The sequence below is a fragment of the Thamnophis elegans genome, chromosome 15 (assembly GCF_009769535.1).
Source record: "Thamnophis elegans isolate rThaEle1 chromosome 15, rThaEle1.pri, whole genome shotgun sequence".
Taxonomy (NCBI): Eukaryota; Metazoa; Chordata; class Lepidosauria; order Squamata; family Colubridae; genus Thamnophis; species Thamnophis elegans.
The window spans coordinates 46,756,250-46,780,675 of record NC_045555.1 but is presented as its reverse complement, the minus strand read 5'-3'; the positions used below and the strand labels follow the sequence as shown (position 1 = coordinate 46,780,675).

General features: G+C 36.6%; 1 protein-coding gene across 2 annotated transcripts; it reads left to right on the top strand.

Moving 5' to 3' along the window:
- Positions 1–294: 294 nt before the first annotated feature.
- MARCHF5 (membrane associated ring-CH-type finger 5) lies at positions 295–20,750 on the top strand. 2 transcript variants are annotated; one of them, XR_004256568.1, is made up of 7 exons: positions 295–663; positions 11,461–11,663; positions 12,864–12,994; positions 15,018–15,201; positions 15,558–15,724; positions 17,452–17,639; positions 18,766–18,852. XR_004256568.1 is itself a non-coding variant. In XM_032232073.1 (6 exons), exons 1-6 carry the CDS (start codon positions 620–622, stop codon positions 18,880–18,882), a joined length of 846 nt encoding a protein of 281 aa, XP_032087964.1. In that variant the 5' UTR covers positions 299–619; the 3' UTR covers positions 18,883–20,750. The 2 variants fall into 2 exon arrangements, 1 of the variants encoding a protein (XP_032087964.1); XM_032232073.1 differs by lacking the exon at positions 17,452–17,639 and having other exon boundaries at positions 299–663; positions 18,766–20,750.
- Positions 20,751–24,426: the final 3,676 nt, after the last annotated feature.

The following is a 24,426-nucleotide window of genomic DNA, read 5'->3' as shown; positions in this document are numbered from 1 at the left end:
AAAAGGTGGTGGTGGTGGTGGGGGGGGGGATTTAAATCCCCTCACGGGTAGCAAGGGAGCGGGAGAACTACATCTCCCATGGTGACTTGAGCGCCCGCTGACTGCCAAGGGGAGGAGGAGGAGGAGGAGGAGGAGGAGGAAGAGAAAGGAGGCGGGGCGAGGGGGTGGGGGCGGAGGGAAGAGAAAGGAGGCGGGAGCGCAGCGGCGGCTCCTCTGTGAGGTAAGAAGCCGGGCGCGTGCGCAGTGGCCTCCTCGCGCCCTCCCTCCCCCCCCCTCTGGTCTCTTCTCGCCGATCGGGCGTTGATTTCCGCCTCTCCCCTCCCCCCCCCCACCCTCTCTCTTGTTTTCTCCGTTGTTTTTTTTCCTCCTTGTCTGTCTCGCGCGCAAGCGCACGCGCGCGCTCGCCAGGTGTGAGGCGGCGCTTTTTTCCCCCCCTCAGGGGCGTCTTTTTGTCGCCGTGAGGCGCGTGTCCGGCCACTCCGGGTTGTGGGTTTTTTTTTTTTTTTGGTACCACACACTACCACCACACACCTCTCCCCTGACAGGCCTCCGGGGGGGCCTTTCCTTTCTGGCGCCTGTTTTAGCCGAGGCCCCCCGGGTTTCCCGCCCCCGGGGAGTTATGTCGGAACAGGCGGGCTTAGTAGTGTCGCAGACCCTGGACAGGTAAGGAGAAAGAGAGCGAAGAGTGGCGGTCGGTGGGTGGGGGGGAGAGTAAGGGGGGGGGGCGACTCGGGGGTCACCTGCTGAGGTGCGTCAAGGGGGGCAGAGAGACACGGGTGGGGGGGGGGGAAGCCTCTGGGAATGCTGAGGGATAAATAAAAGAGAGGCCGGTGGGATGAAGGGCCCGTGTAGAAATAAGAGGATACTGTTTATTTAGGAGGAAGCGAGGGGGAAAAAAAAAGGTTTGTGGGGGTTGAAATTTGTTGCGGCTGAGGCGTCTTCCAAGAGCAGAAATAAATGACACCTCTGGTATATTCCCCCCCCCCCGTATATTCCAGTTGAAATTGAGTATATTTCAGTTGAAATTGAGTATATTCCAGTTGAAATTGAGTATATTTCAGTTGAAATTGAGTATATTTCAATTTATTCCAGTTGAAATCGAGTATATTCCATTTGAAATCGAGTATATTTCAGTTGAAATTGAGTATATTTCAATTTATTCCAGTTGAAATTGAGTATATTCCAGTTGAAATTGAGTATATTCCATTTGAAATTGAGTATATTCCAGTTGAAATCGATTATATTCCAGTTGAAATTGAGTATATTCCAGTTGAAATTGAGTATATTCCAGTTGAAATTGAGTATATTCCAGTTGAAATTGAGTATATTCCAGTTGAAATTGAGTATATTCCAGTTGAAATTGAGTATATTCCAGTTGAAATTGAGTATATTCCAGTTGAAATTGATTATATTCCAGTTGAAATTGAGTATATTCCAGTTGAAATTGAGTATATTCCAGTTGAAATTGAGTATATTCCAGTTGAAATTGAGTATATTCCAGTTGAAATTGATTATATTCCACTTGAAATTGAGTATATTCCAGTTGAAATTGATTATATTCCAGTTGAAATTGAGTATATTCCAGTTGAAATTGATTATATTCCAGTTGAAATTGATTATATTCCAGTTGAAATTGAGTATATTCCAGTTGAAATTGAGTATATTTCAATTTATTCCAGTTGAAATTGAGTATATTCCAGTTGAAATTGAGTATATTCCAGTTGAAATTGAGTACATTCCAGTTGAAATTGAGTATATGCCAGTTGAAATTGAGTATATTCCAGTTGAAATTGAGTATATTCCAGTTGAAATTGATTATATTCCAGTTGAAATTGAGTATATTCCAGTTGAAATTGAGTATATTCCAGTTGAAATTGAGTATATTCCAGTTGAAATTGAGTATATTCCAGTTCAGTGTTTCTCAACCTTGGCCACTTGAAGATGTCCGGACTTCGACTCCCATAATTCCCCAGCGGCCACTTGAAGATGTCCGGACTTCAACTCCCAGAATTCCCCAGCCAGCATTCGCTGGCTGGGGAATTCTGGGAGTTGAAGTCCTTACATCTTCAAGTTGCCACTGTTTGAGAAACACTGTTCCAGTTGAAATTGAGTTGATGTAGCAGCTGAAAAGTTGTAACATTATTGATTCGTTAATGGCATTGACTTGATTTTATGAATGCATTCATATAATGTTCTGAATAATGTGTGTATAATAATCTGATTATTGTCTGCTCTCAGTTTAGCTTTTTTTTTTAAATAAACAACAACATCCCAGATAGGTGAATCAGGAAGTTAGTGGAATTGAACTGAATTTGGATGCTGTACAGAATAAGGAGCTTTATGTGGAAACCCCCCCCCTCCCTTCTTTTTAGCAATAGCAGTTAGACTTATATACCGCTTCATAGGATTTTCAGCCCTCTCTCTAAGCGGTTTACAGAGTCAGCATATTGCCCCCACAATCTGGGTCCTCATTTCACCCACCTCGGAAGGATGGAAGGCTGAGTCGACCTTGAGCCGGTGAGATTAGAACCGGTGAACTGCAGCTAGCAGTCAGCTGAAGTGGCCTGCAGTACTGCACCCTACCCACTGCGCCACCTCGGCTTTTTGCCATATCCTTCAGCATTCATGCTCCAGAGGCTTAATATGATGACATCAACGTACAGGATCTTGCTTGTTTTGTGATCACTGGTAAAAAAAAACATTTGGACTGAAAACGTTGCAGATACAACAATTACAGATTTAGATTGATTTAAGCATGGCTGTAGGCCTAGGCATCAGGTGTCAGTACAAAGAGATGCAAAACAAATTAATGTTAAGTCAATTTGTATAGAATTTACTTTCACCGAGTTTAATGAAGGAATCAAGTTAGTGGTCTCTAACTTTAGTACTACCGTGGCAGGCGAAGCTGTTTGCTGAGAAACTGGGAGAGTGTTATCTGATAGAAAAAGACAGCTTAATCCTTAGCAGAACTAAAATACTAAGAACCTGATAAGGCTTTTCCCCCAACTCCTATACAAATGAATTCAAGGTAGAGTGAATTATATAACGAGATACATTTTGTGGCATATACAAAATCTTTGTGCCAATGGGATTTGGTGGAATCCTGCAAAACCAGTATTGTATGCATCAAATGATTGGGTCAGTTGTATGAACTTACTTACATTAGATATCTGGCTCTTCTGTTAGTCTGTTCAATCTATCATTATCATGGAGTAAATTTTATGGCGGCTTCCCTCTTCAATGTATAAAAATAATCTTTCTTGATCAGAAAGGATATCATTGGAATAAACTAAAGAACTATGATTTCCATGCTTTTGATATCTCACTGCTTCAGAGGATTGATTAATTAAAAATCTATTTTCTTTCAGTAGGATCAACTCTGGTAGGAGAGAGAATCATGTTCCAAAGTGGTATATAAAATCTAGGACTCAATTTTTATTATTTATTGATAGAAGTATACAAAAATCCTTAAAGTTTCATTTCCAGCCATGATGCTGCATTAAACAATATCAGATATCCTAAAAAAAACCCTTAATGGGACAATGTTAGATTTTGAGGTGGTGGATGTGTGTAAATGACTGTTATTTAATGTACTGGTTTACAGAAAGCAATATAATACAATAATTAAAATATCTACCACATATTGAAATATTTATTTAATATTTTGATATTCAAGGTCTCACAGTTTTGGATTTGTCACCTCCACTTTACTTTTCAAACAATCATATGAAGTAGATCTAGGGATGTATGGTTGGTTGAGGATCACCAGTTAATTTTGTGGCCAAATAAGAATATGAGACTTCCCACATCTAGTTTAATTTTGTGTGCCATGATTCTCAAGGTCTAATAGAATCTAACATTTGTAAATCTATAGAATAACAAAATATGAAGACATAAATCAATATCAATGTATTCAATGTTATCATAAGAACACTGTCATCACCCTCCAATTCCCAAAACCTTTGTACGCATCCTTTTTTCATTTGTCATTCAGATGCTTCATGAGCATTTGTTCCATTTGTAGACAAATTAGATTAAAACATAGCTTCAATTGATATAGTATCTCTGGGATACAATACAATGTTATGTTTTTATTATGGTGATTTATATCTTTTTCCCATATGGCATTCAAGGTAAGATACTTTCCATTAATCCTCAAGTCATTTGAAAAAACATAAGACATCACCAGACCCCTTTCTGAGCCATTCTAATGTTAGGTAGGAAATGTTTACAGAGCAATTCTATGTTACTGCTTTGCATTGATATTGTAATAGCATTATAGTTTACGTGTATGTGTGTGCGCATATACACTTAGCAGAGTAGTCATGAGGGTATTGGAAATAATATTTGAAGGCTATGTTGTTTCTCTTCTACAAAGATCAGAATAGTACTGGCATTGGTATTCCCTTTGACACCTTATTAAATGAAAATTAGATTTTAAAGCAACAAATTAGGAAGTATTGATACTTTTGAGAGTCAGTGTTTGAAAAAAATAGATAGTTATTGTGGAAAGCCTAGTGAAAAAATGAAAGAGCCCAGATTACTCACTGAAATCATAAATGACCTGGCTTAAATGATATACTTTGGATACATTGTATGTAGGTCTCTGGAGAAATGTTCCAATGCTGTGGTGATGAGTGCATTGTAGGAAATTCTGAAGAGCCAGATGTATGTGGATGACAAGAATTGAATACCAGCTTGATGCCACATAGCCAGTCAAACTACATCTGTATCTCTCTTTTTCCCCAATTCAGCAAAATGTGGACCGAAATTATACAAAGGGGTTTGGAACTCTTGTTTGTTTTTCAAAAACAAAACAGGAACAAAGTTAGAAGTCATCCCCTCCCCCCCCCCTTCCACACACACACCAATAAAGATAAAGGTTGAAAATAGATTGGATTAGATTCAGCTGGGAGTGGACCAAAAAAAAAAAGGTCACCATATGGGAAATGACACAGAACACACATGCACATAGATGCAACACGTTTCTACTTAACAAAACAAAATTGAGACATGTCCTATGGCTACTTTGGTAAATTAATTGGAAAAGATTCCAAAAAACACGCTCTGCATATTTTTTCCCTTTGCATTTTTTCGTCCCAAAGGAATTTTGGGTCAATTATGTAAAAAGGCTTAGAACTCTTCTGTCTGTTGTCCAGAAGGATAACTGCCTGAAAACAGAACATCATGGGACCAAATTTGGGGTGACAGAAGAAGCCAAAAAAGAAAGACCAGGCTTGAGGACCCGGATTGTTGTTGGGGGCGATATGCTGACTCTGTAAACCGCTTAGAGAGGGCTGAAAGCCCTATGAAGCGGGATATAAGTCTAACTGCTATTGCTATTGATTTAACCAGAGGTAAAGATAAAACCTTACCCAGTGCATTCCAGTGGGAGAGGCCATTGGGTGGCATCCGAAAGGGTTCCGGCTGCTCTATTTGTTGCACTCTTCCTTTCCAGTTATGTGAATTTTAAAAGCTATGCACTGCATGTTTTCCCTAGGAAAAGTCGTAATGTGTACCAGATACACGTTTGCAGACACTTAAGCTTTATTTTATTCTATAGAATTTCCTCGTATAGCAGTACTATATTAAAGGTGCATTGTCATTCTCTGCCGTTAACAGCAAAGAATCATTCTTCGTCTGTTTCTATCAATGTTTGTAGAGGCTGAGCAGTACTTCGCAGTATTTGCACAGTGTTACGTAACAGAGGCAGAAACATAGTGACTTTCTATTTAGAATTGAGGGGCTAGTGAGCTGTATCCCTAATCTGACAGATAATTAAGACTATTAAATATATTGTCATCAAGTCATGATAATTCAAGTCACTTTATTGTAGGATAGTAGATGTTTGTATTCTATTTTAAAATGTAAGGGATTGTATCTGCTTTTATGTAGTTTTTTATGTGCTTAGATTAATGTTAAGATATTATTTTCAACTGTGCATTATTTTTAAAGCTAATTACCACATAACTACTATACACCATACAAAAATAATTTTGAAACCTTTTTTGTTCTTTAAACATAGCCACTATTTTGAAAAGTAATGTAAAGAAATCATTTCAAATGCTGTGGCATCCATATGAAAATACTCAGAATACAGTTTTTAGAATGATTGTTTTAGATACAGTAGCACATTGCTGTCTGTTCTGAGAAAGAAAATAAATGTTCTAAGCTTTTTACATAACAGGTGAAAGAAGACTCTGCTGTCAATAGCATTTAGAATCTTTGGTTCACATGTTTATTAAAAGAAGATCACCTTCCCCAAAGCAGGATTAATTTAAGAAGGCATTTTATCTCACCTTTATTTTTCTGGTGAAGTTACTGACAAGATAAATTAATAACTGTGATAGGTGTTGGGGAAGAGTGGCTGATTAGTGTTACTGACAGAGAATGACAAAGCACATTTTAGTTTGGTGCTACAATATGAAGCTTTGTAGAATCTTTAAATAGAATTGAGACTAAGTGCTTAAATTGCTGCTTAAGATTGTTCACATAATGGCTTTTCAATTCTAAAAACTGAAATTTACTATCTTGTAGATTAAAATATACTTGAAAGTATAATTCAATATGTTTAACAGGATCTTTTAAAATATCTTCACACTGTTCGGGAACCAACAGTATGCCTTGTACCTGCTGTGCTTCAGTTTAAAGCTGTATTCTTATTCTTGAAAACCAAGACATGTGTTTTAATGCTTTGAATATACCCTAAAAAAATAGTGAAATGCTTAATTTCAGATAAACTGAAATACTGGCTCATTAAAATGTTGCAATTATTTTTAGATGCAATTATTTTTCTTCTTTACAGTCTAATTCTATTTTTAGTTAGAACAACTGGGATATAAATGACAGTCAAATACAAATGAATCATATTCAAAATTCACAAAAATTCTAACAATTGAAAGTTTTGAAATTTCTTGCTTTATTTATATAACATTGAGTGTTGCTGAGGCTTTTGTGTTACTATTTTATTATTTGTCTATTTTAAAAAGGGATAGGAAACTCTTCGCCTTCAAAAGAAAGCTAGTAATACTACTAAACCTCTACTCACTAACAACTCAGGCAGTGCTTGGACCAATAGACTGAGAGGAAACTGCGCTAGAAAGGCAGAAAGGAGCATTTAAGACAGTGTTTCTCAACCTTGGCAACTTGAAGATGTCCGGACTTCAACTCCCAGAATTCCCCAGCCAGCATTCACTTGCTAAGGTTGAGAAACACTGATTTAAGAAGTTTTACTCTCAGTCTTGGACCAGTCAGGCTTTGAGAATACCCACATGTGGGTATTCTTCCACTGGAAAAATAAATTTATGTCCAACAATATATTTTGGATTGTTACATCTTGCATAGAAATGCTATGAACCGTACAAATCCATTCTTTCTTCATCTAACATAAAAATGAAAGGTAATAATTGTGTTGACACCTTGAAAATGGTTGCTGGATTTGTAAAAAGACTGCCTATATTCTTGTTTTATCCTAACTTATCACACACAGGGCTAACAAAACTGTCAGCGTAAATCTCACACTAGCTGAAAAGTGTGATTCTGACTCTGATTTATATAAATCTCTTTCTGTAAAATTTGAACACAAGTAATAGCCACCATTGTAGCAATAGAATACTAGAAAATAAAAATATGATCAGTTTGCCTTTTATTAATATTGATTGGAAGAAAAATAATTTAGACCACTTCTTGAAGTTTATAATCATTCAGTGAAATACCTTTGACTGATATGTGAGTGGAGAAAATGGAAAAAGTTGTCTTTTGCCTATATATATTTTGTGTAAAAAGCAATAGATACATAGAATTTTTAAAGGTCTGATTTTTCCCCAATGCTAATATAATAAACCATATCCAAGAACTTTAAAACATGAAAGGTTATTGTACCTTTCTTAAGAGATAGTAAGGACCAGAAGCTGATTTTTAGACTCTGTTTTGTTTGACATGGCAAACTGTTTCTATTTTAGGTTGTTGTCTGATTCCGTACTAGCTAAAAGTAATGTTTTATTCATTACAAGAAATGGAAAATTTGGCAAGAACTAAGATTCTTATGTCAGTGGTTTTATTTAGCTTTCTCCTATATCAATGACAAGATAAATTATCAGAAAGCAATCCTTTACCATTATGGTATTTATTCATATTGTGCTAAAGGTTTAAGACTATAAAAGTAATTATACAATTGTTTTGCAGTTCATCCATTGTTTGTGGTGCTGTATGTATTATTTAAACATTTGATAAGTACATATAATGATCCACTGATGCTTTTCTTTTTGATCTCATTCAAATGAACATTAACCCTCTTAGTCTGTTGAGTTGCTTCAAGAATATTCCAATATGTGTTTTTCCTCCACTTTATATTAAGTAGCCTAAGATAATGAATATGTCCTTTTCCCCTTGATTACAATAATTAATAATTATAGTTATATAACTATAACTATATGACGTTGATAAAAATATTACCTGTTTAGGTTTATGTTTAAGACTCCATTATTTTGTCATTGATCCAAGAGGGTCTTAATAGTCTCACTGAAAACTAGAGCACAAGTAACAAACTAGATCACGTCATGTGACATATCGTGACGCATTGCAATGTTTATTGCCTTTTCGGAGCTGGGATGAGCATGGCCAGTACATGACATATCTGGCCCGCGAGCCACCAGTTTGACACCTCTGCTGTAGAAAGATGGCATTGCTCATTAATTATCAAAATCATGTTGCTTTCCAATAGTACCAGGAGTGCAAGGTGACATATATGACATAGAGCAAGTGAATTTTTTTTAATTATCTAAGTTCTTTTTTCAGGCTTCTAAAAGAAAAGTGCTTATGTTTATTATTCCTTTTCTGTGACACAAAAGAAGTGCTGTTGCAGCACTTTTACTTCATTAAATGCATGGAAGCAACGTTGTTCCTGTTGCCATCAAATGATTTGCTGCAGAATTAGTTACACAGTTATTGTACGATGTGCCCTTAAGTGCTTATGCCAACTTCAAAAAGCACAACACAATTTCTTAAGATGTTTTTTTTTTTAAACCCTGGATATTTTCCTAATGCAAGCTTGAGACTAGAGCCAAGCTGCTCAGAATTGAAGCCAATGTTTGGCTAGTAATTTTATTTGTTCAGATAGGGTTTAACTTGGCTCCTCTCCTTAATATCGTTTGACAATTATAGGCCTAAGTGATGGACGAGTATTATATGTAATCCGCCTCCCACCCAAACATCTATTATTCTTAGAATTTGAGAAGGCTAAAGCTGTTATTAAAACAGTGGATTTGAGTTTCAGAGCAATTTAAGTTAAAATTTAATAAAGTTAAACATATTAAGTTTATTAAATTGAAACTGATAAATTAATCAAAGAATCAGAGATGCTTTCCAGCTGCTTACTTATATTCATGTGACCCAAGTTTCACTGGGTATTCTTTAGTTCCCTCTTCAATGTTTTCTACTCGGCATTTCTAGAGGGCAGATAGCATAATACCTTAGATCCCCAGAAGCCATGTCCATGTGCACCAAGCGAGATTCGGCCCCATCTCGTCTCTTCAGCCTGAGACATAAAATCAGGATCTCCACACTATCCAATTTAGCCTTAAGTGGCAATGTACAACTCAGTATTATCAATTGTATAGTATTATCCATGTATTAATGATATTCCAAATCTATATTTGACCAATTTCACACAGTTATTAAATAATATGGGAGGGAAGAAGAAAGCCCTGTCATATGACACTCGGCTTTGCTGAATCATGGACTCAACTATTGCTCACAGTTACTAGTGGGGAATGCCTACTCTGATAAGACTAGAGCCATTATAAAACCCTCTTTCTCTCAGGGGATCCAGGGAGACATTATATTTGATAGTACTGAATATTGCCAAAAGTTCTCAAAATATAGGAGCTCTAAAAAGATACATATTCTGACAAATGTCATCCCCCAGAGCAACCAATGCCTTATGTGTCCTACATTCTTGCCAAATGACTGCATGAGGAGCAACTCATCTCACTTCCTGGCTACCTTTTCAAAGTACAATTAGTACTTGAATTACGACAAAAATTGGAACCAGAATCTTGATCGTTGAGCAAAGCGGTCTAAGTGAAATGCCCATCCGACTGCTTCATTCAGTGACTACAATCCTGATGCTGCCAGTTGCACTTGTTAAATAATCTCCAGAGTCATTACGCAGATTGAGAAAAGTTTCCTGCCAAGTTCCAACTATCTTCCATACACGAAAGGGAATTATTCCAAAAAGCTCCAGGATCATATCTTTGGGATTAGACCTCCATTTCCCCTCTCCTCAGTAGGCAACCGTTTTGCTCTCAAAAGGCTGCCTGGAGAAGGGGCAGAATCTCGGGTCCACATAGACCTGAGATTTCCTCCCAGTTGAAATTTTCTCCCAGGAGCTAGTTCTTGCTTTCAAAGGGCTGCCAGGATAGAATCTCGGTTTCATGGCAGGTACCAGCGGCTTGCAACCTTCCCTGATGGCTTCCCCCATTGACTTTCTGGGAAATGAGCAGAGAAGATTGCAAACGACATTCACATGATTGCAGGGTGCTTGGCAACTAATTGTAAATATGAACTGGTTGCCGAACCCTCAGATCATGGTCATATTACCATAGGGTTGGTAGTGCAATGTTTTATGAAGGGCTTTATGGGTCGCAAGTCATCCATTCCATACCCGCTGTAATCCCAAAGCATTGTTAAAACAATTGTAAGTCAAGGACTACCTGTATGGCCATTAATTTGGATTCCAGAAGGGAGTCACTGGCAGATGCTGAAAAAAGTATCTTGCACTCAATATTGTTGCCTTAGCTTTGTTATTTATTTGCTTGTTCGTTTGCTTAGCTGCCCACTCATTTTCAGTCACTTGAGACGGGTTACAAATAATAAAAAACATAATATAAAGAAGTAAAAACAATACCCCCCCCCCACCTCACCCTTCCCTACAATAGCAAGCAGCCACTTGACGGACTCCATCCCATTCTGGCTCATTGGCAAAACCAGGTCTTTTAGGATCTTGCGAAAGAGTGCCAGAGTGGCAGTCTAATCTTTACAGTGATGATGTTCCAAAGGGAAGGTACCACCATGGAGAAGGCCCTTCTAGTCCCACCAGATGTATCTTCTTAGGAGATGCTTTCTGCTCTGGTGGGTTGGGTGGATGTAATTTGGATGTTATAAACATCACGGTCCGTAACATCAGGGATGAGACACTCATCCTGTGGTAGATCGATTCTGCCAAAGAAGAAGTGTAGTTGATGAAGATTCTTGCTGAAACTCAGATTTCCAAATACTAGTCAAAGATGTGATCCTTTCGTTTGGTATTTTTATTGTTGTTGTTCTTGGATGAATAAAACATTAAAATGCTTCTAGGTTAAATTTTGGCTAGTGACTTTTTTTTAAGAAGAAAGTTTAGAGACTGTTGAGGATATTTTGCTCTTGTTTGTAACTGAGATAAGACTTGTGTTTGAATTACAGGAGTTGCTGGGTTTGTTTTGCTACTGATGAGGATGACAGAACAGCGGAATGGGTGAGACCGTGCAGATGTAGAGGGTCCACGAAATGGGTTCACCAAACATGTCTACAGCGTTGGGTGGACGAAAAACAAAGAGGAAACAGCACAGCTCGAGTTGCCTGTCCGCAGTGCAATGCAGAATACTTGATAGTGTTTCCAAAGCTAGGTAAGGCACATGTATTGACTGAAATAGGTTTTTCCTCCCAAGATTTTAAGTAAGAGTCTCTCATAGTTGAACATTTGGATATGGTGTGGGAAGCTTTAAGGTTTTCCATTAACACTTAATATTTATTGTTTTATCCTACATGAGATCTTCAAGTGTGGTTTATGGCATCAGGGAAGAATTATTATTAGACAACAAGTCAGTAATGGTATGGTATAAATGTCTTAAGTATAAAAAGTTCAGTGACACAGAGATATCTGTTTCTAGTCCATATAAACATTACATGAATTTTTCTTACAAATCATTTTGCTTAAAATTACATCCTTAATATGCAACTATGCTGAAGAAAAAAAATCACATAGAAAACTGCCAATTTTAATACATGTAAAATTATTATGGTTGATCACACTGCTAGCAGATGTCTGGATTTGGTATTTTTATTCACCCCTCAAATATTTTCCCCAAGACCGGGGAAAGGAAGATATCGCTTGATGGTGTAAAAGATAATGTCACAGAATGTAAGCTGTTCCAAGTAGAACTGCCTTTTGTAATTGACTTTATTATCATCATTATCCCAAATCAATCCATTGCAGGAAATTCTCTTCATTGAAGGTTATGCATGATAATTATCAGATTTGTCACATGGCAGTTCAAAAGGATAAAATTCTCTATCCTTTTTAAATTTTGTTTCAATGCTCTTTTTACTACAATAATTATTTTAACATCTGTAGGATGTGTTCTTTAATATTTGTAGGTGATTGTAATTGTGATTTTGCTGGGCATCTCCACACTAAAAGCATTTTCACCGCTTCCCCCAACATTTCTTTTATCCTTGGAAACAAAATTAGAATGATAAGGATAAAAATAAAATTAAGGAGAAAAACTAGGGTGGAACAATATACCACATATTAACTTGTTTTTCAGATCATGATGCAAGAAGTTAGGTTACTAGTTTAGTGTTTTCAATTTCTCCCATTTTCAGATTAAATTGTTTAAGAATACGTGCATTGCAGATGAACAATTGGTTACTTGGAAAAGGCACAATAATGGATTAAAAGTCTGAATATATTATACTTCTGAAGAAAGAAACAATTTTATACCATTATACAATTTAACTAATAAAACATAACTTTCATTTGCCAGTTGCTCCTTTGTCAACTTATGATGGTTGCTACAGAATCTCATTTCTTCTTTGCATTATAGGTCCAGTTGTTTATGTCTTGGACTTAGCAGATCGTCTTATCTCAAAAGCCTGTCCATTTGCTGCAGCTGGAATAATGGTGGGCTCTATCTACTGGACAGCTGTCACCTATGGAGCTGTAACAGTGATGCAGGTTCAGATAATGTTGTAAATATTAAATTACTGTAGTTGAGCTGGGAACTGCTAAAGATTTGCTGAAGACGCCCTTGAGGGAGGGTAAGAAAGAGAATTCCAAGGCAGGATTGGAAAACCCAATTTACCACACCTAGATCCACATTATGTTTCCTTCATCCTTGTGGGGGGGTTTGCTCCTTACATTTGTCATTATGATTCTACGGGGAGTTTTCAATTTACAGTTGGTCAACTAATGACCGTTCAAAATAACGATGGGCCTGAAGTTTTTTGGTCCATAAAGCACTTTTGGATTTGGATATCATAAAACATTATGCCACGCTGTCTTCCCATAGTTACATGATTGCATTTTGGGCACTTTGCAATTCATTACAAGCAATTGAGAGCCGAGGTGGCGCAGTGGTTAGGGTGCAGTACTGCAGGCCACTTCAGCTGACTGCAGTTCGGCTGTTCAAATCTCACCGGCTCAAGGTTGACTCAGCCTTCCATCCTTCCGAGGTGGGTGAAATGAGGACCCAGACTGTGGGGGCGATATGCTGACTCTGTAAACCGCTTAGAGGGGGCTGAAAGCCCTATGAAGCGGTATATAAGTCTAACTGCTATTGCTATTACTAATTGCAACATCCCACAGACAAATGAATGCATTTTGCAACATTTTTTGCCAGCAAAAAACATGTATTCAGAATAATGGTTTCACACTTAAAACCACATAGTTTGCTTATTAGCCATAATGTTTTGCTTAATGACTGCTACAAAAAAATGATGTAAAATGGGGTCCGGTCATGTGAATGCCTCAACTTAAATGCAGTGATTTATGACTGGAAATCCAGTCCCATAAGACGAATATTAACCTGTATTACTTCAGCAGCTGGTAAAGACATTTGTGACAAAGGAAGTGGCAATTGCTCACTGATCTTGACTAATCTTTAAAAATCTAATCTGGATATGAGACCACCTATAGAAATAAAAGACTCCTATAAATAACATTTGAGAGCCATTCCATTGTTTGGCCCTCTAAAAAAAAATCCACAAAACAAGGCAGTGTCAAACCTCTATATACTGTTGTTATGAAATCATATGGACATGTTCATGTGTTATTAGGAGTCAAGCTTGACACAGAGATATTTTATATTATCGTATACGAAGGCATTTGTAATTCAGGTTTATCAAACATGAAGCCATTTGTAATTACAGTACATATTTCAAGCAAGTACAACCCAGTTTCTTCATATAGCTAATGTCATTAAAATATTCCTACTAAGAGCAGAACTCTATAACTAAAAAGATTCAGGCTTAATGAGCACTTTTCCAATTTGAATGCCTTAAATAGTTATCTAGATTGATAAGATTCAGATACCAGATTGGTTATATTCACAGAGCATACTTTGGTGGACAAAGCTACTGCTGGTGTACTGTCGATTGTATTGTTAATATCCTTGTGCTAAAAGGAAGTGAGAGGTCACTTTCGTTATGTTTGTTTGATGTACATTTTTGTCACTTTTTAATTTGTTACTTCCCTTCTCTTTCCCTTTTATGTTAGTTTGTATATTAATATTGGATGTTGAAATCTAATAAAGATACAATTGCAAAAAAAAAATTATGCTGCCGACACAACTTATTAAGATCACGTTGCAATAAATTATAAAACTAGATCTAAATAAATACTTTACAAATAATAAAAATAGATAATTAGTCTTAAATGGTGCTAAATAAGGTTTATCCACCTGTCAGTTTCCAATTTTTTTGCTGGCTGGGTAGAGGTGTCCCAGTATAATAGTATAGTATAATGCTATTTGTATTCCCTGGAAGTGGTATTTGGTATTTTCCAGCTCTTCCGTAATATTTTCTGAATAGATTTGTTCAACTGAAACTATTCTTCTTGCATAATTGAAAAGGGCCAGATCGGGTTAATAACACACTTGATAAAAATTCTTTGAGTAATCCTTTATAAAATGATTTATGTGTTAGCAAAAATGAGGTGCTTGTAATAGTTAGGTAGTAATGTTTAGTTTTCCTTTGCTCAGGTTGTGGGTCATAAAGAGGGCCTCGATGTCATGGAGAGGGCAGATCCATTATTCCTGTTAATTGGACTTCCAACCATCCCAGTTATGCTTATATTGGGAAAGATGATCCGCTGGGAAGACTATGTGCTTAGATTGTGGCGAAAGTACTCTAACAAACTGCAGATACTGAACAGCATATTTCCAGGTAATGCTACAAAATTTTAATATCTGGGCTTGATTTCAGTGAGAAAGAATGAAATGGTAGAGCAAATTTCTCTGTCGTTAAGGAAAAGCCTGTCTAGCACAGTTTTTGCTGCTTCTGGTTGAATTCTATCTCAATTGACGAGGTATGTTGAAAAAAACCAAAATATATACAATAAACTTATTTTGTATAGCATTATTAAAATTCATACTTTGTTTAATGGAATTTAGTACAAAAATGTAGTATAAAGAATTCTGAATATGAATAAAATTAAAATACTGCATTGAAAAGTTTGTTGCATAAAAATGTATAATGTATATTATCCTAATATTTAGTTAGGAAATGGTATTTTTCTTCAGGGATTGGATGTCCTGTTCCTCGTATTCCAGCTGAGGCTAACCCTTTAGCAGATCATGTCTCCGCCACTCGTATCCTATGTGGAGCTCTTGTCTTTCCCACAATCGCCACAATAGTGGGAAAATTGATGTTCAGCAGTGTTAATTCTAATCTTCAAAGAACAATTTTGGTAAGATGAAGTTTCCTTGTAGAAGTAAACCTGCAAGATTATAGAAACATTTCTATAATCTCTTTAAACATTTCTATAATCTCTTTAAACATTTGTCATCTCTTTACATAATTGTTTTTATACCCCTTCTGCTAAATAATACTCTGTATAATAAATACCTAAATTCTCATATTAAAACTGTAAAGAACTGCGTGTAAATATGGATGGTCAGAATGTTCAATGAGCAAGAAGAGGCTGGCAGTTCCCTAATCCAAATGCAGGAGGTGGCTACCAATGTTTACATTCTTGGGCAGAGGTAGAAGACCTGGTTCACATCCTATTTGATTGTACCTGTATAAGAGGATGAGAGACAGGTACCTTGGTCTCTATAGCAAAGGAATGACCCATTGGTATCCCCATATCAAAACAACTTACCTTACGTGTGGCTAGAATCTGAAAATAACATTTAACACAGCACAGTACTTAAGCAAAATGGTTTGGTTGAGATGTGCATATGTGGGACTGATTGGGGTAGATTGTAGGGGTGACATCGAAATAAAATTTTATCACATTTTATATCTTAAATTATTGTATTTTATTCTAATTTCATTTTAGACTGTATTTTATTCCAAATTGATTTTCGATCATATTTTGTCCAATTCCATTTTAAATTGCTTTTATAAAATTTTAGTAATAATTTGTTTGTGGAACTCTGCCCTTTGATATGGCCTAGGGACTAATCAATAAAATACATAAATAAATAGAGTACATTCTTGGACAATGGCAGATGAACACAAGTGGTTCTTAAGTGGTTTTGATAATGGCTTTTGTCTTGCAATTTTATTTTTGTAAGAATTTTACTTGGATGTTATTGGCAGCAGTTATGCACTTGTAAGCTGTAGGGTAAATAAAGATGGGGTAGACATTTTGTAAATAAACAAGATGGAGGGGGTAAAAATAGGTATCCAGGTTTCCAAAGCCACCCTATTTAACCTGCAGAGATTATTGGATAGGAACCCTACCTCCTGGTACTGGATAATGGTTACCCAACAATGGTGGTTCCAGGTATATGGACAATTACTGAGAATTCTGGAGTTGAGGTCCACTCACCTTCAATTTGCCAAACTGAACTAGATGCAGTTCCTTATTCCTAATTCATTGTTTTGACTAAACAATAGATAGGAAAGTCAGCTTATATAGAGTTGTGCATGTAGAACCAAGGCTCAGATTCACAGATTAGTGTCTTCTAGATCATAATGGCCAGAACTATGTGTCATCAAGGTTCAAAATACTTTATATATAAATGCATAAATTTACAACAGCAGCTTCTGTGCTGCTTGTTATCACTTAAATTACAGTATTCAAAAGTTATTCTTTTATATAATTGCTTTTTCATCAGCTAACTAAATCAAGGCTGCATATAAGCTAGCTAACTGTGGATATCAAGGTTACATGAATTACTGTAATTAGAAATATGACATCCAAATATTATTATGTAACGGAATTAAATTTTTATTACTGCTACAGGAAGATAAAGGGGAGCTTTAAATATATGTTATAAGAGAACTGGAAATAAAATATGTTACTGAAAAACATGGCAAATGAGCAAATGAACATTTCACCCCATCTATTCAATGAAGCCTTGGTCCATCAATTAGGGAATGTATGAGAAAGAAATTTGGGCAACACATATAGAATTCTCATTAAAATACAGACTAATAAATTAAGAATACAGTTTTCTTATTTAGTTTCCAGGATTCTGTAATCTAATCCCTTCCTGGCATTAAATCTTATTAATAAGACTGAATCTTGCTTCGTGGTGCTGTTAGCAGCTTGACACACACGGAACTTGATGATGTGGAGAAATGCAGCACTTGCTACTGAGAAACAGGGAGGATAGCTGCTGAAGAATTTTGTCAAAGGCTTAACCCAAAAGGTGGGATTAAGAGAGTATAAAATGAATAGCATCGCTTATGAGGCAGCAAAGGAAAGAAAAAGCTGTCTCTTTTGAAGGGCGAGCAGTAAGAGAGCTTTTGGAATATAAAATCTGAGATTAGTGGGGAAATAAGGCCCCTGGACAGCTTAGAAGTGCAGGAAGATTCGACTGAATCCAAGATTAGGCAAAAAGCCACTGTTCAGATTTAAGGTTGAATATTGAAGTGTTCTGAAAACAAATCTGGGAGCAGAGTATTACAAAAAGATCAAAATGGAGGAGATGACATTTGACAGAGATGAAGATATTCAATAAACTGGTGAGGTGACAATGGCTTTTTTTTTTTTTTTTTTTTTGGCAACACTATTCTGGATCAAGCATTTTTAGTTTTGCTAAAAGATGGAAAATGAAACTTCAAAGAATAAAAATATAAATACATTCCATTATGCTCTTGTTCAGCAAAATAAGTGGTAACATTTGGATGAGAGAGAGACACGAAATAAAGTTGAAAGAAGTGTTGAAACTGCTGATTTTGAGGGGATGCTGAACTTCCAAGCAGGGAGGTCATGAAAGAAATTGACAAATGTGAAGTGAGAAAATGAGATATGGGGGGGGCAATCATACGCATGAAGTTGCTACCCAGAATTATAGCATAATATTACCCAGGGATTGAGAAATTAGAATCCAAATCTGATTCTCAAGGTTATTTGAACTGGGGGGGGGGGGAGGATTACAGAAAGAACACCTCCCTCCCATTGAATGAATTAAGAAAACCCTTCTAAAGTAATGTGTAAAATCAGCATGAAATATTTTTTTATAAGAGAAACATTTCAGAATAACATTATGATAGGACATTGGTTTCCAAAGTTGGCAACTTTAAGACTTGTGGACTTCAACTCCCAGAGCTGGCTGAAGAATTCTGGGAGTTGAAGTCCACAAGTCTTAAAGTTGCCAAGTTTGGGAACCACTGTGATAGGGAATGGCATGTTTCCAGTATTTATATAAAACTGCTTTAATTAACCTAACTTCAATGCATATTACAATGCAATGTGTATAAAAAGCCACATTAAAAAAAAAGATTGAATTTTATCTGGTAGGCCTTGAATAATTGTTCCCTTTTTATTTTTAGGGTGGAATTGCTTTTGTTGCTATAAAAGGAGCTTTCAAAGTCTACTTCAAACAGCAGCAATATCTGCGACAAGCTCATCGGAAAATTTTAAACTACCCTGAGCAAGAAGGAGCATAAATGACTACAATACGCCTGTCAAGACTCTTACAATCTCATTTCCTATATTCTGCAACGATTCTATTAGTTAGCTACAGGAGCCGAGATTGGATGAGATGCTGCTGCATTTTGTATCTCTCCCCTTTCCACATAGACTAATAAAAGACTATAATGTCAAGGTGAATCCTACTTAGTTGTTAAGCTTAAGAATGTAATTTGTTTCCATTAATGTATTTTTCTTTGTGGCAGGAGACATCTGAATCCATTTCTTGTGGGGATATATTGCCTTTTGGGGGTTTTCTGAAACAGCCAAACACTTATGAAGTCAATAAATTATGTGCAGACTGTTTTGAAATATCTTTTGTATGCTCATTGCAGTAAATTCATAACTCTTTGCTAGTCAGCAACCACCTGTCGAAGTAGCCGACGTTTCTAGAATGTTAAAAATTGAACATGCTTGTTCTTAATAAGCACTTGGAATATTAACGTAATATTTTTTTTTATTTAAAAGTTTCATCTGATGGTTTACCTTTGCATTGTAAGTTGTACTACATACAACTGAGTCGCGTTTGCCTGCTGTGAAATGAAAACAGTGAATCACAATCTGCTTGTAACCAAGTTGCAATATTGGAGTTATTGCTTTGTACCAATGTACTATGGAATCCCAGTCAAACGATGGATATTATTAGTCCAAGATAAATATAAAAGTTAAGGTTCAAAACCAGGACGGATAACATGCAGCTATATGTAGAAGTATTCTGCATATACTTCCAAAAGTATTCAGGAAATTATAAACATAATACAAATTGTATTTACTAGTAGGGCTTTTTAAAATAGAAATTGTTTTCATATTTTACTCCTATGACATCTGGTACTTTACTGGTTTTGTTTTGAGAATGCATTTTCTAAGTCTTTTTGATTTTGAGGGAATCTCCCAGCAAATACTTGGAGTAGTGGTACTAGTTCTACATACGCACACAGGGAAGCCCTTCTCTAGTAAACAAAATGGGTTTCTTAGAACATAAAAGACTTGAGATTTAGGAATGGTACTTGAGCAATCTTTTTCTCGACAAAAGAAATAAGCATATCAGTGTGAAGTCGTATTTATCTATGTAATCAATTCCAATTCCTGGGATTACTGGTGGCATTTGTGTCGGCAGCATTAGAGAACTAGATAATGCTAGATTCAACAGAGTAATATTCACTGTAAATGGTAGAAACCTATTCTTTTTAAGAATTGCTAAATAATTCTTCATCAGAAATGAAAGAAAATGGGCTTCATGTTCGTTTGCAATAATGTATGCTAACAAAGTACGATTTTTCTGAAGTGAGCATTATTTTAACTATAGAAATGTACTATTTTAAAATGTATAAAATGTATATTATGACCAACTAGTATTCCAGTATTAAAGTACGTGAAGAAATATAAAGTGTAGAATACTAGTTGTATCTTCTAACTATTGAGAAGAAATACAAGGTTAATTCAGTTGGACTCTGGAATTATTACACCCAGAGAGCGCGAGAGAGCTGCATTTGCAAACTGCTGGATTTCTTCATGGATTTCCAGTCCTATAAATACTTCGTAAAATTCTTTTGAGGAAAAGTCTTGTGGGTGTTATTTCTGGTATAGGCGCTTTGTTACCTGCTGGGTTTTTTTTAAAAGATAACACATAGTCTCATAATGTCACCTGGTGCAGTGTGTGGATTTGAAATTTATTCTGTGATTAAACTCCATAAGACTATTCTGTACCTTCTGATTCAAATGTACTGTGAATAATGTGGAATTATTTTCAATTCAGTAGCAAAACCATTATTCTGTTGTGCTGTTTAATGTTTCTGTTGTTGTGATCACATATTGAATTAGATTGAATAAATTTTTTTACATTTAATTGGAGGGCATTAAATATTTTTAACAACAAAAATAGAATCTCGACGGCCATAATTAACTCTGCTAATAAATAATCTACAACAGGTTCTCTCAGAACTATTTTGCTATTCACTTTTATTTTTATGACACAACGTTCAGAAGGTTGAGATGCAAATATTCAGAATTATTTTGAATATTTTGCCTTTTATTGTTCAGTGCAGATCAGGGGTGAAATTCAGCAGGTTCTGATAAGTTCTGGAGAACTGGTAGTGGAAATTTTGAGTAGTTCGGAGAACTGGCAAATACCACCTCTGGCTGACAGTGGGAATGGGGATTTTGCAGTATCCTTTCCCCTGCCACGCCCACCAAGCCACGCCCACAGAACCCGTAGTAAAAAAAATGTATTTCACCACTGGTACAGATTCTGGGAAGAGGTTACTATTTTACTTAATTTTGATAATGAGTTTTCCATTGTTCTCTTCCCCATTTTTTAGCTTAATAGTGCATGTCTAAAGTGAGCAAGCCTTCCATGTTCTGCTTCAGCATGCCATAAACCCATCAATTGCTTGGAGCTGACCTGTTTACTTGAATGGAGGAACCAGCTTTTTTCATACATGAAGGTGAGGAAAACAGGGTTCGGTATATAATCTTCCACCAAGTGGAATTGGCCAATAACAAATTGCTGAGTTTGAAATTGCTTTCTAATTCTTAGCAATTGCTAAGAATTAGATCTTGCTTGTTTGCTATAAGTATTATTGAGTAGTTCAGTTACATGAAGAAAGCATTATGATTCTTTTTTAATTGAGGATAACATACTGACACAGGTGGCTTTTTGGAAAAAAAATGCTTTTGCCAGTTTTATCTAAATACAAATGACTACAGTATTTGTATTTAATTTTGAGGTTTTCACTGCTTCCGTGTATCCAGCTTTTACACAGATATGTGGGGCACAACATATCAGTGATGAAACAATTTAACTTCCATTTGTTTAACTGAAGTTTCCCCTCCCCGCCCCCTCCTGAAAATTCCATAATGAACAATGAAAACAATACAATGCAATTTTGGGAAAGATGGGTTTATTGTAACAATATAACTAAAAGGTTCTTCACACCTCCCCTGGATTCTGTCTGCACCTCCCCAAGGGAAGTACACCTTAGTTCTGAAACCCCTCATTTATCAAATGCAATTTTATGTGAACCTTTGCTTTACTTGCTTTGATGTTATCTCTTATAAGAGGGATATTGTAAGCTTCCCAGTATACTCTAAATGGTATAATCAGAAAATGTTAATCACCAAGTAACGAATTAAATTTATAGCGAAAGCAAAACATGAACACTGGAACATGCCTGGTATGCGTCATCTGACTTCGCCTGCTGTTGTAGTTAAGTCAACACTAGTTTTAATTAAGATCCTCTGTAAATAATTGAGAGCAGTTATGCACATTCATCCTGACTGCATTATGAAGGGACTATACACTGTCAAGGCAACATTATTGTAAAGTAATAATCGTTTCGATAGAACAGCAGGAAGGCGTTAGCAAAACAATTTTTACGAGCGGTTCTACGCCTTGCTGCATCAAAATGTTTAGATTGCTGTTTTTAATCTGTCGCTTAATTAAAGGCTTCTTAAGAGAGTAGAAGGATCTAAACAGATGCCTTCTGCTGGTGCTTTTGTTCAGTAAGCCTTTGGAAGGCATTGCCTTAAATTTCTGTCCTCATAGCACGGAGCAGGGATAGGCCCTAGTGATGCACAGGATATTAAATGTGTTCCTAGAGACCTACCTTGGCATCTCTGGATTCCCTCCTACACTAGTTTCAATATTGTTTTAGATTCTTAAAACCAATAATTGGGCAACAGGGCAAACTCAGATGCTGACATCTTAATTTCTAGACAGTCCCCGACATATCCCCCAATATAATTGTTTAAAATAATGGTGGAAGAGCCCAACTTGTTTTGGAGTGTCGTGTCTGAAAGAAAAAAATAGCAATAGCAATAGCAGTTAGACTTATATACCGCTTCATAAGGCTTTCAGCCCACTCTAAGCAATAGCAATAGCAATAGCAGTTAGACTTATATACCGCTTCATAGGGCTTTCAGCCCTCTCTAAGCGGTTTACAGAGTCAGCATATTGCCCCCAACAATCCGGGTCCTCATTTCACCCACCTCGGAAGGATGGAAGGCTGAGTCAACCCTGAGCCGGTGAGATTTGAACAGCCGAACTGCTGAACTGCAGTCAGCTGAAGTAGCCTGCAGTGCTGCATTTAACCACTGCGCCACCTCGGCTCAATACAAAAGAGAAGTTGGATACTAGTTTTCCTGAAGGTGATGAAAGAATCTCACCTGCTTACCATCTGCTTAATGTGTAATTGGGGCACAGCCTGCCTGTACAGTCAGCACTTTTATGAGAACTCTAAATACGACATGGGTGTTTCCCCACAAACTACCAAATATTCCATTTTGGGACAAGCAATATCCAAACTGCAAATGGCAAAACAAATCATAGACAGGAGGGAAAAGGAGAAAACTCGTGGTTAAATAAATCCAGATTCTACTATCCTTTGAGATTTGACCTTCATTCATTCTGTATTAATCAAATTATATCCAGCTACGTCTTTTGTATTGGTTATTTCTCCATTGGCTGCATTTATTCCGCACCCATTAATCTTGATTCCTCTTATTGTTTGACATGCATGTCTTTAGTTACATTGTACATTACATGTGTTGCAAATATTGCACGAGAATCCTCAAGGGGAAAACAACTCAAGAAGCATGGGAAATTTTGAAAAACGGGATTACAAAAGCCCAGTCTAGCACAATACCAATGAAGAAGAAAAATAACAGCTCCCAAAAGAAACCAGCATGGCTGCATAAAGAACTCTCTGACAAATTGAAAGACAAAAAGGATAAATATAAAAACTGGAAAGAGGGAGACATAACTAAGGCAGAATATCAGCAAATAGCCCGAGCCTGTAAAGATGAAGTGAGGAAAGCTAAGGCTCACAATGAAGAAAGGCTTGCCACAAAAGTAAAAAATAACAAAAAAAGCTTCTTCTAACATGTTAAAAACAAGAAAAAAGGTTAAGGAAACAATTGGTCCATTGCTGGGAGAAAGTGGCAAAAAGGTGACAAGCAACAGGGAGAAAGCAGAACTATTTAACTCAATTTTTTTTGCATCTGTCTTTACACAAAGGGATAAAACAGTCCAACCTATCAAAAACAGCACCACAAAAATCAGATTAGGAACACAAGTTGAAATAGGGAAGAAAACGGTGAGTGAGCACCTGTTTACCCTAGACGAGTTCAAATCACCAGGACCGGACAGATTACACGCAGGGTTTTGAAGGAACTGGCAGATGAGATCTCAGAACCACTGAACTATATCTTTCAGAGATCCTGGAGCACCGGGGAACTGCCAGAGGACTGGAAAAGAGCTGATGTGGTTCCCATCTTCAAAAAAGGAAAAAAAAAATAGATCCAGGAAACTATAGACCTATCAGCCTGACCTCAATACCAGGAAAGATTCTGGAAAAGATAATCAAACAATGAATTAGCGAACACCAAGAAGTAAACAAAGTAATAGCCAAAAGCCAACATGGGTTTGTCAAAAACAGATCATGCCAGACTAATCTTATTGCATTCTTTGACAAAGTGACCAAATTAGTGGACCAGAGGAATGCCACCGATATAGTTTACTTGGA

Excerpts from the sequence above, each read along its gene's own strand:
- MARCHF5 (XM_032232073.1), top strand. The coding sequence starts at position 620 with ATGTCGGAACAGGCGGGCTTAGTAGTGTCGCAGACCCTGGACAG. Across the intron at positions 11,664-12,863 it reads GATAGTGTTTCCAAAGCTAG|GTCCAGTTGTTTATGTCTTG; the intron begins GTAAGGCACATG and ends TTTGCATTATAG. Across the intron at positions 15,202-15,557 it reads ACTGAACAGCATATTTCCAG|GGATTGGATGTCCTGTTCCT; the intron begins GTAATGCTACAA and ends ATTTTTCTTCAG.